The sequence below is a fragment of the Phaenicophaeus curvirostris genome, chromosome 1, assembly GCF_032191515.1.
Source record: "Phaenicophaeus curvirostris isolate KB17595 chromosome 1, BPBGC_Pcur_1.0, whole genome shotgun sequence".
NCBI classification, from domain to species: domain Eukaryota; kingdom Metazoa; phylum Chordata; class Aves; order Cuculiformes; family Cuculidae; genus Phaenicophaeus; species Phaenicophaeus curvirostris.
The window spans coordinates 119441669-119455196 of NC_091392.1; the positions used below are offsets into that span (position 1 = coordinate 119441669).

The 13528-nt window shown below is 36.3% G+C and overlaps 1 protein-coding gene across 14 annotated transcripts in view; it reads left to right on the top strand.

Annotated features, from left to right (window-relative positions):
• The window catches only part of CASK (calcium/calmodulin dependent serine protein kinase), a 209243-nt gene that overhangs the window by 45177 nt on the left and 150538 nt on the right, over window positions 1-13528 (top strand). For all 14 annotated transcript variants that reach the window (XM_069873017.1, XM_069873049.1, XM_069873027.1 and 11 more), the window contains exon 2: window positions 10903-11015. In XM_069873017.1, the coding sequence (XP_069729118.1) occupies window positions 10903-11015 (113 nt within the window). The remainder of the gene's footprint in view (window positions 1-10902; window positions 11016-13528) is intronic.

Below are 13528 nucleotides of genomic sequence, written 5' to 3' on the forward strand. Positions count from 1 at the left end.
TACTGTGGTCGGGGACTACAGCATTTATTACTGCAGTTGAAATCATTTTTAGTGTGATTTGAATTTAGAGTGCTGTAACTGAAAGAGTACATCAACTTTTTGCTTGTTGATGTGAGAGTATGTAAGGAAACAAACTTTAAGATCTACTCTTGGACCCAAGGTGTTACTCATCTGCCTGGCTTCACTATTCAGTCCTTGAATAAAATTAATAAGGGGCAGCTGGAAACTGGCGAAATGTCAGATGCTGTTCCTGACCTGGACATGATTTCAACTTCCTATTTTTGTCAATATCCCAAAGGTCAAATAATCACTTGCAAGAGTGTGGGATCCTTTGGTGTGTGCATGTTAAATGGTCATGCAGAGATGGAGTCAATGGTCTGATTTCATAGTTCCAGGAATAATATCTTTTTAGAAAAATATAGTATAGCTGTGCTATCTTCTTATTGGTACGGGCACAAACATTAGTGCAACTGTGTCTCAAGAGCTGACTGGGCAATTCATCCAGACGGGTTTTCCTTTTCTTGTAATAAAAAAAAAAGCAAAAATATTAAATGTGATCTTTAAGTAAAGGCTTTACATTTAGTTTCAGATTGTTAACAGTTCTGTTAAATGTTTAGTGATTAGAAAAATAATCTGTGACTTTTTTCAGTATATAGGTTGTGAAATCATCATACAATACATTATGCTGTATGTGTATTAATAATTCTCTTGTAGGTGATTATGGTTCATATAGAAATAATTGTCCTGTAGTTAACATAAGTTATTTTATATTATGGAGTCTTTCTAATGACAAGGTCACGCAAAAGCGAGAACTTTAAATTAGCACATGAAGAAAAGAGTTGAATTTAAAATTCATAAATTATTGTTTTACAGGAAGCTGGTTTCTCATGTTTAAATACTTAAGAGTATTTGTTACTTTTACAAACAACGGTGGTTAATTTTCCTATTATACTTACGTAACAATATACTTTTCAAATACTTAGTAGGGCAAATAGCCCTATTTAGTTTGAGAGGTTTTTCTTGTAGCTGCATTAGCTTTTTTCAAGACATAATTAATTTTTCAAGTTAGTGATAGTAATGACATTTCTAAATAAACTACTAGAGAGTAACTTGTTTGAAGTTTAGAAAAAGGCTGAACTAATACAAATGGTATAGACTAAAGGTATCTAGGCTATTAAATGCAATCTGTACTTAAAAAAATAAAGAAATTAAAATAAACCAACAAAGCCACATGCCATGACTTTGAACAGTAGTTTACATGCATTAACCACAAAACTACAAGGAATTCAGAAACGCAACAGATTTAGTTTCTCTCCTGCATCTGAATGTTTTTTTCTGCCCTGTGACAGATTTTTTTTTATTCGAGTACATTGTTGAAAGCTTCAGATTTCAAGACTTCAGAATTCATTCAGTTCTTCCCTGGAGAGAGAATTCAACAACCTTATTTGACTGTCGTAACCAGGATGTTTTTTCCACGTATTAAACTGACAGTTCTTAATAAATCCTATAATCCTTCCACAACTTAAAATGCTATGAATCACCCTAAAAGTTGGTGATCTGAGTCCTAAATTTGATCTCTGAAGTCTTCCAACATCTTTAAAAGAAAACCTCAAATATTTGTTTTCTTTCACTTCATACATGATCTTGGTGACAACTTGTGAAATTTAATACTCTTCTGCATACTTCTGAGGCATGCAAGACAGACTTTCTTTACAGACTCTTTTTTGTTTTCCTAACACATGAAGATTTTTGGCATGTCAGAGTCCAAACTCCTGCGGGAAGTACAGAGAGCTGCCTGTCTGGATGAAGATTCTTCAAATAATTTAACTTTACTGTTCAGTGCAACACCAGAGAACTTTCGCACTTGGGAACTTGATGTCTCCCACTGACTTCTATTTATTGGTTCCAAAGGATCTTATGAGTTGGCATGGACACAGAAATATGCTTGAGGTTGTGATTTTTAAGTGACGGCTAAACTGAGCTGAGATTTAAAAAAAAAAAAAATCCAAATTTAAATACTGAGCTCATGAGACCCCACCTGGGGCACTGTGTTCAGTTATGGAATCCCCAACATAAGAAGGATATGAAACTGTTGGAGTGGGTCCAGAGGAGGCCATAAAGATGATCAGAGCACTGGAGCACCTCTTCTACAAGGACAGGCTGAGAGACTTGGAGTTTTCAGCCCAGAGAAGAGAAGGCTCAAGGGAGACCTTATAGCAACCTTCCAGTACCTGAAGGGGCTGCAGGAAAGCTGGGGAGGAACTTTTTGCAAAGGCATGGAGTGGTAGAATGAGAGGGAATGGCTTTAAATTGGAAGGGGGAAGATTTAGATTGAATGTTAGGAAGAAAATCTTCATTATGAGTATCGTGAGGCACTGGCACAGGTTGCCAAGAGAAATAGTGGATGTCCTCTCCCTTTAGGTGTTCAAGGTCGGATTGGATGGGGCCTTGTATAGCCTGGTCTAGTGGGACGTGTACCTGCCTGTGGCAGTGGGGTTGGAACTGGATGGGCTTTAAGGTCCATTCCAATCCAAACCGTTCTATGATTCTATTGTATGAATCTATACTGGAAGGAATTTTGGTTGAACTAATTATCAGAATAAATTCTGTTTAGATTCTGGTATTAGTTTTGTGGGAGATAATGATTTCTAGTGTGTGTATGTGTTTTAAAAGAGAGCATTGTCAACATTGTACAAATTTTTGCTAATACCTCATCTGGAGTCCTACCCACAGTTCTGGTTGCTTTTGTTGAGAAAAAATTAAAATTGGAACAGATGTAAGGAACAGATTCTGAAATGAGAAAGCTCATAATTTTGAAAAAAAGGCCTTTTGTTAGGCTTGGCAAAATCTGTGAGTGAGAGAGAGAAGAGGAAGTAGTACGTAAGGTCATTCTTGTTAGCAGGACTAATTAGATAAAAAGTAACCATTGATAAAGTGGAAATTGCAAGTAGAACCACCATGCAGGAGGAATAGATGATGTAGGAAGCAGTTAATGCATGTAAGTTCACCTGAGAGTGTAACTAACCTTAAGAAGGAATTTTTGGCAATGGCCGTGGCTGACATATTCCCATTCTAATTTCTGGTCTTGCTCTGTGTGCTAAGTGTTATTGGAAGCACTTATAAGACAGGCTATGCACAGTGGAGCCAGCTATGTGTGGATTTACCTAAGACTTTCTTAGATGCATTCCTTTGCTTCATTGCATGAGTGCACATGCGCTGTGTTAGTGCAGGTCCTACAGGTGACTGTGGAACCGTGCTGAAAATCACTGTGGTCTGAGACTAGATTCACTTTTGGCAGCAGTGCTGCTTAAGCACTCCCTGTGTTCTAGCCTTTTGTCCCATGTTTTAACTGTTTTTACACAGGTTTTTGGTAGCCTTGCTTTAAGCTAAATAAAGCCAACTGTGTTACATGAAAAGTAACACTGTAAAAAAAAAAAGTGATTTTTGTGGGATATTTGAGTGGGGTTTGTTTCTTCTTTGGTTTGGGTTAGTGTAACCATGCCAAAACTGTTTCAGGATGACACAATAGCTAGGAGATTGCTGGTTTGGTCAGTACTGCTGCTGGAGAAATGCTGGTGAAGCCACAGCCTGAGATGGGACAAGGCTGTGATAATACCTGAACAGGGTGAAAAGGTTCTTTGGATAGGGAAAGAGAAAAGTAATGATCATTGTCTTTAAGCTGTTGAGGCTGAAGGTACTCTACAACCTTTCTCTATTCTTTTGAAAGCAAAGCTATTATATTTAATAGACTCCCTTTTGTTCCTGTGATTGAGGTGATCTTTTTAACACATTTTTTCATTCTTGCTGCTTTTCTTCTCACTGTTGAATGATTTTATACCTCATGTAGTTTTATGAATTATTTTTTTTTTTTTTAAATTTCCTTCGCTGCCTTCTTATCTTGTGCACTAGGTCTTTCTTCACAAAGAAAAGAGAGGGGCAGAATATTTGGTCAGGTATTGAGGGAGTCTGTTAGAACAGCATTGCTTTTTCTGAACTATTTTGAACTGATGCTCTTGATTCAGCTGCTGATGTGTTGTATTTTTCTGTGAGGTGTTACAGAAAGAGCATTAAAATAAAAATTTGAGAATTTCAATTCCATGCTTTTATTGCAGCCTTTCCAGTGGGAATTTATCAGTGAACAAAGCTCTCCTTGTTTCCCCCCGCTTCTGTCAAAGAGTAGGTTTATGCTTTGATTGCCAGTCTCCACCTGCCGTAAATCACTTATTGTGTGAGATGTAGTTTCTCACCTACCTTAAGGTGAAACAACGGGAGAGGAGAGTGATATTTGTTGTCAGTTGAGTTCTTTACTGATGAAGGGACAGGATGTTTCATCTCAGCTTAACAAACCAAGTTTCATGCTTCTTCCTCAACAACATTTAAAAAACAGCACAATTTTTTGAGACCATTATAACTGTTTATATCTCAGTTAAGTGAATGTCTCATAATTTACCAGTGCATGCTTAGTAGATATTGGGCTTATAAAGAATTTTTTGTTCCTTCTTTCATGCATCTGGAAACAGAGCACACAGTCACCATTACTTTCTTGAAGACTGAGGCTGCTAGCGTAGCGTAGGATTTAGGAAAGTGAAAATAGTATTCAATATCTAATCTTGAAGCAAAAGCAAATTAGAAGTGAATCACTGGAAACAGATTATTAAAGTAAAAGTGAGCTAAAAATGGAATCTGTAGAGCCAAGAACCTGAACTCTCTAAGGAGGCTACTTAAGAGGTCTTGAAAATGACCTTTAATGAGTTGAAAAATAGCATGTAAAGGAAGGTCCGAGTACAGTCTCTTGAAAGAGCTGTTCTTAGTATGTATCTACTGCTTATGTTTAAAAGTCATCATACTTCAGTATCATCTAGACATGAACTTGAAATGATGTACTGTAATTTTGCTCTAAAAACCCCTTCAACCTTCTGCATGTATCATGTGGCCTTTTGTGTGGAAGCATGCCCCTCGCAAGCCAGCCAGCAGGTAACATCTCATCTTGTTCCAAAAAGCCTGTAGGTCTGAATGAAGTATACCTCCTATTACTATTCCTGCCACAGCTGTAGCTTGTACACCAACTTAAGACCATGAAGTCTCTTTCTACGATAATTATTGAAAGCAGAATTTGCCTGTCTGCATGCTAGGCTGAATAATTATTTGTAATGGTTGTTTTCAGAGAGTGAGATAGATTCTGCAGTTTTCTTTAAAAGAAGAAATGAGTAAAAACACGATAGCATTGTTTGAGATAGCAAGAAGTAAATATTCTGACAAAGTGTATTAAGCCTGTCCCTTCAGAGGTACGGTTCAGCTTAAATTCTTCAATGAGTCTATGAATAAAATGGGAGAATTCACAAGTGTAAGGTCAGTGTTACCTAGTAATTACGCAACTCTGAAAATGAAGAGCCCTGTAGTGTATGTGAACATAAAAATAGTTTCTGAGTAGCTTGCATGTGACTAATGTTGTTTGTGACTGGTGCTGAAATTCTTGTTTCATGGTAATAGAATAGAGAATCTAGCGAGCATCTCATCTCAATGCTCTGCCTTTCCCATCCCCTCAATATCCCAGCCAGTCAATGTCAAATAAGAGCTGTTTACAAACTACAGATACTTTGAAGATATTTTTACATATCGGCATCTGTTTATAGCATATGTATGCCTAAGATATTTAGTAGATAGAGACCTCTTATATTAAAATGTGAAATGACTTATTAATTCTTGAGTTTTTGCCTGATAAGAAAAATCAGGCCACAAACTTAACATTTCTGTTGATAAGAGGTTATGGATCAGTTAAGGATAACTTATCGCCCTTGTGGAATGGAGACAGGAAAGACAGGATAACAGAAGTGTTTTGCTTTTATAGCAACGGAAACGTGTAAACAAGCTTCTGAATTATACAAGAAAATTATAAAATTGGAAGTGAATATTTTTTCAGTTTGTTGCATGTTCTTCCCTAAGGTGGGGGAGTGTTTCCCTTCCACAACCACTGCCGTGGTACTCCTTCTGTAGTTTACTGTGGAACGTTCAGCTCTGCCAGTGTTTTGGTGCTGATCTTGATTGGTAGGATTTTTAATTTAACTTTTCATTTCCTCTGTTTCTGTGTCTGATGAGGCTTGGAGGAGGGCTGGAAAAGTAGGTTCTAATATCATTGCAATGAGGAAAACAGTGCAATAGGTTGGAAGGAAAACCGTGACTTGGTTTCTGGTCCAAACTAACAGCCACTGCTTCTGACCACAGTTGCTTCTGACAGTAGAAAGTCGTAAGGTCATTCTTGGTGTCTAATTAGCTCTTACAGTGCACTGCATCAATATGACTGTGTTTTTCCCCACTTCTGTGTTTCCTCGCCCCATACCAGCTATTTCTGCATTGCGTGACCAAGTTTAAGTTCTTCCAAGTTTCGTTGACAACTGTTTTCCCTGAAGTTTTTGTTCTGTATATAAAAGCTGGCTTGAATCTTTAAAATAGACAGTACTTGAATATTTTTAAGCTATAACAATGATTTCTTATAAATCATGTTTTATCACTCCACTAATGTCTTTTAAATTCTATAAATGCTATTATTTAAAAATGCCTACTACTTCCAGAATTGTTTTGACTTTAGTTTTGCTGGTTTTAAATGCCCTGTTTCAAACTCCACTGCTTTTTTTCAGTAGGCTTTTTGCAGTTATTTAATTATTTAAAAAATCATTAGAAAATAAAATTGCAATGTTCTCAAATATTTTATGTAAGCACTATGATTGAGTACTTTCAAAGGCATTTAAGTGATCACATCTCGCAAAAATGATTGTTAAGGGGAGACCTGCGAGTTGTTCTTTTATTAATTTTTTTTCTCTGCCTTGGGATCACAGCTTCAGTGCTCTGTATATTGTTTTTTTCTGTTGGATTAGTATTAGAAAGTATGCATGGCCTGAAATCCAGGGAACCACTGTCTTGTGTTCTGTTCTTCATATGTTTTATCCTAAAGCTCAGTTAAAACATGGACTCGGTTTTGAAAATGTGAACTCTTGAAGGTTAGGTGTGATAGAAATGTTGCTGCTTGGCAACTCAGTTTTGTGACTTGTACTGGAATATCTAGTTTTTTGAAGTATCACATCTTCAACACATATTCTTCTCTGCCACAGTCATAATGCGATGTTTTCAATTTCCCTTTGAGAATAAAACAAAACATGTCTACCCAGCATTACCGGTGATGATTTTTAAATGGGGAGGCTCTCTAGCTCAATATGCTAGTTCACGGAGGCTCAATCACTTTTTTTGAGCTGCAATTTGATGTGCAAATGACCTGATAGCATGGCTAACTACAGGTTTAATAACAGAAATACTTAATTTTCAAAATAGTTTCACTTCAGTTAAAGAAAGTTAAAATGAAAATTAAAGAAAAAGTATGTATTACAAATGGCATGGGTGAGTGAAGAGGGGGAGAGATCTGTCTCTTCAAATTGAGATTGTAATTTTCTTGCTTCCTGACAATTTTCATCAATTTTTATACAGTTGTTTTGGAAATATTAACCATGTCACTTCAAAGCAGTGTTATCTGCTGCTTAGGTAAGCAAATGCTTAGCCTATAAATGGAATAAAAAAAAGTCTGGGTATGTATATCTTATGTGACTTTATCTGTATACATTTACATTATAGTATCTTTGTGCAACAAACAGACGTAATCCCTTCTAGAAAATATTGATTTTTCCATTTAAAATGTTTAATAAAGGTAACTTGAAGTCCTATATTGCATGTTTCAAGTTCTTGATAGTTAAGCTCTGTTAAATAAGAAAAGGAATCTAAGGCCTTTTACTTTTCAATGGAAGCTAATGGACCACTACTAGAGATGTTGTTTATTGTTGTTGGCTTTACTGACAAAATGTTGAGCCTGTGTTTCTTTTTGTGTTGAACAGAAATTAATTAAATTGAATTTAAGAGCCAAAATACTTATTTTATGTATTTTTTGTTAAGTTCCTCAAAGAATTGACTCACTTAGGAGGGGTGTTGAACAAATTCTTGGTGATCTGATATGTAAATGACTTAAAATCTCGAGTTTTGGGGTTCTGAAGCATAGAGGTTCCAAAATTGTCTTTACACCATCAGTCAGTAGGAAGTCCATTCCCCCACAGGTCAGCTCAGTTTGTTCAAGACATGGGAAGGGAACGGGCTTTGGGTACTGGTTGCAAGTATTCGTGCTTTCTAGGAATTGACAAGGTATATTTTAATCACAAGCAGTTCTCATTCTTCCAATCCCACATGGATTGGAGGAATGGGGAAAGAAAGCTGAGTGGACAGATAAACCATTGATTCCAGTAAAAAACAACAAAGTTTGCCAAGTATCAGCTTATGATCTTTGTCCTTATCCTTAGTGACGTACACTAAATAAAATCATTTGAAGTGACAGAGATGATTAAGAAAAGCCTCATTTTTAGGATTTTATTCTAATTCAAGTATCTCTCCTGAAAGAGAGAGTAATTAATAATTGATTTTCTTCGTTTCTGCCTGGCTGATGTAAAATTAATTGTTCTGTGCAAGACCATAAAGATAATCACCAAAAACTAGTTTCAGTAGTCTGAAGGGTTACATCAGGACCTGCCTTGCTTACTCAAAGTTTTGGAAGCATGACAAGAACTAAATATCAGGGAAAAAAATCATCTGTCTTTCCTACTTGAGTATTTTAATGATTCTCATACTTAGAGCTAGTGTCATCTGTTGTGTCTGTGCTAACTGTATTGTAAGATTTTTGAAAGTTTATGGGGAGGTGGGAGAATGGGTCTGAAATCAAGGATTTTCTTATCTCAGCAGCGTATGTCTGCTAAGGTTAGCACAGAGAGAAATGAAGTGTAAAGCGTAGTACATTATATTTTTAGTTTGTGTGGCTGTTACAACGTGAAGTCTTATTATGCAACTCAATTCAGTTCCTATATTTTCATAAATAAACAAATAAGTAGTCTGATCTATAGTTTTGATGATCTGTATCTAGAGTTATAGTTGTTCCTTCCCCTATCTGCATCATCTTTCTATTTTATATCTGTATAATTCGAGCTGCAGGGTGAATAAGATAAGCTATAGAAATTTTCATTTAGTGAGGATGCAATACATGCTTCCCCAGTAGCAGACACAGCTGTTGGATATCTCCTTGTCTAATTTGAGAGGTGAAATATTGTAGTATTCTTCCTGACTGAGAAGAGTGTGTTTTTAGTCTCCAGACTGAGGCTGGCTTGAAAGACTTCTGTTACTTAATTCCCAAATAAGGTTTAAAACTACTGTGTTGAGAAGCAGGGATAACTAACTACAACTGTTATTTAAAAGTTTCTTCCTGTTACTTGGCAAGTGGAAGCAGTGGTGTCTGCTTAATTGATGAGGGTACCTCTCATGAGTGTTTTAAAATTACCTAAAATTGTAAAATCCAAGCCTTTATTATGCTGCGATTGTCATGGAATGTATTCATCTAATGTAGTGTCACAAAATATGATGTTTTGAGGCTGTCTGCGGCTTGAATATGAGAGTGCTAGTTTTGAAAAAGTTGGAAATCTGAAGCTTGTATTCAGCTGAAGCTGAATCTGCAAGTTATCTTTAAAAATCTTTTGATTTCTATATAACCTTTGATTTACTTCGGTGTCTTTGGCATTCCTCATTCAAAGTAGAGAAGGCTCTGTTAAAACCATAGCGAAGTTTCAACCATAAAAGTTGAGAGTGTATGAATGTTTCTTGTACCCTCTCTGTTACAGAACTGAATAAAATGCTTTATTTTGTTTGTCCTAGACTTAATATGCAGGAAGCAAATTGCTCAAGTCAGGATTCTAAAATATTAATATATAACAGAAGGAAAAAATAAATCATGGTAACGTGAGAAAGGTAGAGTTGGCCACAAGTCTGATGCTTCTTAGAGCTGCAGTTTATGTGCTCCTTTTTGATTTATGATTCCTCCAACTATCTCTCCTTGGCTGCTTGAAGTATGTACACATACTCAGGCAGATGGGCAAGCTCTCCAGCCCAGACTCGATGAAGCCAGGAAATCTTGAAGTATCGTGGTCAACAGAAATAAGTATTTATGCTGACAGAACTGATGTGAATGAACAGCAGTCAAGGGTTTACCTATAAGTAAGGATATGGTCTTGTCAGGCATCTGTATACTGTAGTGATCTACCATTCTGCATCAGAATATGTTAGAAGTGTTGTTTAATGTCTTCATTAAGACATTAAGGCTTGGGGGCTGGGGGGACAATGAGACTGAAAAGGAATCATTTTAATGACATTTCTGTAGTTTCTAGTAATTCATGACAAGTACAAATTAAAATGAGTATTGCCAATGTTATTCCAAAGCTGTGGTTTAGGTTCTGAAATTTTTTTAAATTACCATAATTTGTTTTTATACTATTTCAAAGTGGTTTTACTTTGACAGATGCTGAAAGGGTAAGCAGAGACTTAAGATAAGAAAGTGACACTGATCTATATAGAATGGAACTTCTCAATAAAATATTACTTTTTGAAATGTGGAGAGGGGATTTCATCTTTCAGATGCCAAATGAAGTCAGTTGAACCTTTTGCATTTACAGATGTAGATGGATTTCTGTGTATAAGAGCCTTAATTGATCATCTTTTTAAAAATATCCGTGGTAACTGTTGGTAAAAGACCAGATACTGAATAATAGTGGGTTTGGATTTGGAGGAGAAAATAGCCATCACTGCGGAGAGTTTCATTGTATGATGGGAGCAAGGAAAAGCTCCTACCAGAAAAGTTTTCTTTACACTAATCTGTAGTTCAAGTTATGAATTTTATGTAGAATGGGCGGCAAGGATGAGAGCTATAAGCTTCTGAGTAAACAGTGCACTTGAATGTTGGAATCAAAACTTTGCTTAGAAATACCAGAATTGTAGCTCAATGCATAAAAGATAATAGGTTATTTATGGGTCTTCTCTATGTTTGTCTTTCAGGGGTCCATTCAGCGTTGTGCGGCGATGTATCAACAGGGAAACAGGGCAACAGTTTGCTGTAAAGATTGTCGATGTAGCAAAATTCACTTCAAGTCCTGGATTAAGCACAGAAGGTAAGAATGAACAATTAGGTCAATTCTAAGTTGACAGGTCTTTTGATTTGTCAGCCCTTTCTGTGTTTGCTTGCTTTGCAAGATCCTCTCTGTTTTATATTTTATAGGTTTAAAGCAAGGTCTTGCATCTCAAGTTTATCTTGATATAACTTTTAGTGCATACATTTCTAATCCTTAGTAGTTCCTACAACTGTTCAGTTATGATAAACATTAGAAAGCATAGTAGGTTTGTATTAACTCTAAGCCATTGATGTTTCTGTTTGGATTTTTTTTTTTTAAGAACGTAAATTTCTTAAAAGTTAATTCTGAGTCGAAAAAATATACAAAGGAAGTAAAGAACACATCACTTATGTTTTTACTGGTCTAGATTCAGCAAGTAACTATATAAAATGGGTGACAACTTGCAATAAAGTATGCAAAATTATATAAACACTATATACTTTTTCATTATAGTCAGGATTCTGAAACAGTGCTGTAGAACTGCTAGAGTGTAAATAAAAATCTGTAACTCTTAACATTTCCTGTTTTAGGGTAAAACAAAATGTCTTTTCCAAATTGAATATGCAACTCTTGTGCATGAAGTTCTTCTTTTACACTATATGAAGAAGTGCATGGTAACTGAATGGCAATCACTGTATATTCCATGTCTGGTACATTTTTGCTGGAGATCGTATTCTTTTGTAGAGTAATGTTTTTAACACCATCTGATAACACCATTGCTAGTTTCTTTTTCCTAGCCCCTTCAATAGACTATAAGCCATCCTTTCCATAATATTCAGCTTGTGTATAGACACAATGTGGTTTTTGGCTGATTATACATAATCCATTGCATTTTGAGATAGTGGGATTTCACTAAAATTATTTGGTATCTTTTAAAGAAGTTCTGTCTGTATTCTAGACTTTATCCGAGCCTCATCTTAATTACTGATGCTAGAACACATCTCTACTTCTAGTGGGGTATTTTTTTCATCATTCCATGACAGTAGAGTTTGACCTTTTGTGGCTGTTAAGGAATTGATGAAAGGGAGAAGTAAACAAAACAGGACGGACTCATCAGGAGGAAAAGAGAAGCCAACAGTAGTAATAGATTCACAGAAAAATGAAGGATAGCTGTTGATAGTTTGCCTTTTTTGCCTGGGTCTAAAGAAACAGCTTGGGAATACAGTAAGAAGTTTTGTTTTCTTAATTCCACTTGTGTTATATTGATATAGCTATAACTCAGACTAGCATGTCATTGAGTTAGCAGATCATAAATATTTTTCTGGGTTTAGTGGGTTTTTGTTTTGTGGTTTTGGCGTTGGATTGCTGTTGGTTTGTGCAATTTTTTTAAGGTTTTGAATTGATATACATAAGATTTCTAATATTAAGATACCTAAGATATATAAGTGAATACAGAGCAAGTCCTTAACTCTAAGAATCTGAGCCTGGTTTTCACAGATTCTTTCTATCTTGTGTACTCTTTATTTTGTTATTCTTCTGTGCTTTTTTTTGTTGTTTGTGGGCCTCTCCTCTATCCAGGTTTTAGGTTTATGTTTATTTTTTTTTTTTTTTTAGATTTGTTTCATTTATTTCTGGTATGGTATTCCTTAAACACATTGATGGGGAACCATGATAACGATACTTGCGTAAAATTAGATAACTTCTCTGGGAGGAAGCGGTATTTGTAAATTGTGTTAAAGTCTGAGTTGGAATAGAATAGTAAGTAAGATTAATCCTTAGGAACATTCTTTACCTCAAAGTTCTGCCCTTTGCACAACCATTTTGGTCCTGAAGTTTACCTTTGTACAACTTTTCATCTTCAGGCTGTCTTCGAGGCACAGGAGTTGGGGAACAGGACATTTGGCATGTGAGGGAGCTGATGACAATTCCTTCTATTAACTTCACATACATGTAGAGTACAGAGAGGTAAAGGACCCAATATGCCTTCACACTTATGAGTCAAATCTAAAGCATACCTATTCTTGAGTGCTTTTGCGTAAGTACTCATGTGGGCTGATATGTGTTTATGGGCAAGAACCTCTTCTTTATATTTGTCAGCAGTGTACTCTTGTGGCAAAGGCAGCCAACTGCATGGCAGACTGTTGCACAAGTCTAATCAGGAAGTCAAAGGAAGTGATTATTCTCTCTATTCATCCCTTGTGAGACCACATCTGGAGCACTTTATACCGGCTTGGTTTCCCCAGTACAAGAAAAACAATGATGTACTGGCACAAGTCCAACAGAGAACTGGGTTTGTCTAGCCTTAGAAGAGAAGCTAAGGTGACATTTAGTGCTGCCTTCAACCGCTTCACAGAAGGGTATAGAGCAGATGGAGCCAAACTTTTCATGTAAGTGCACAGTGAAAAGGCTAGGCCCATGTGGACGTGTTGCAATGTGAAAAATTCCAGTTGGAGACAAGTGGGAAAAGCAAGAAAAAAATCACCAGTGGGTGTTGAAACTGCTGCAGGTTGCATAGAGTGACTGTAGTGAACATCCTTGGAGATTCACGGGACTAGACTGCACAAGGCTCAGTT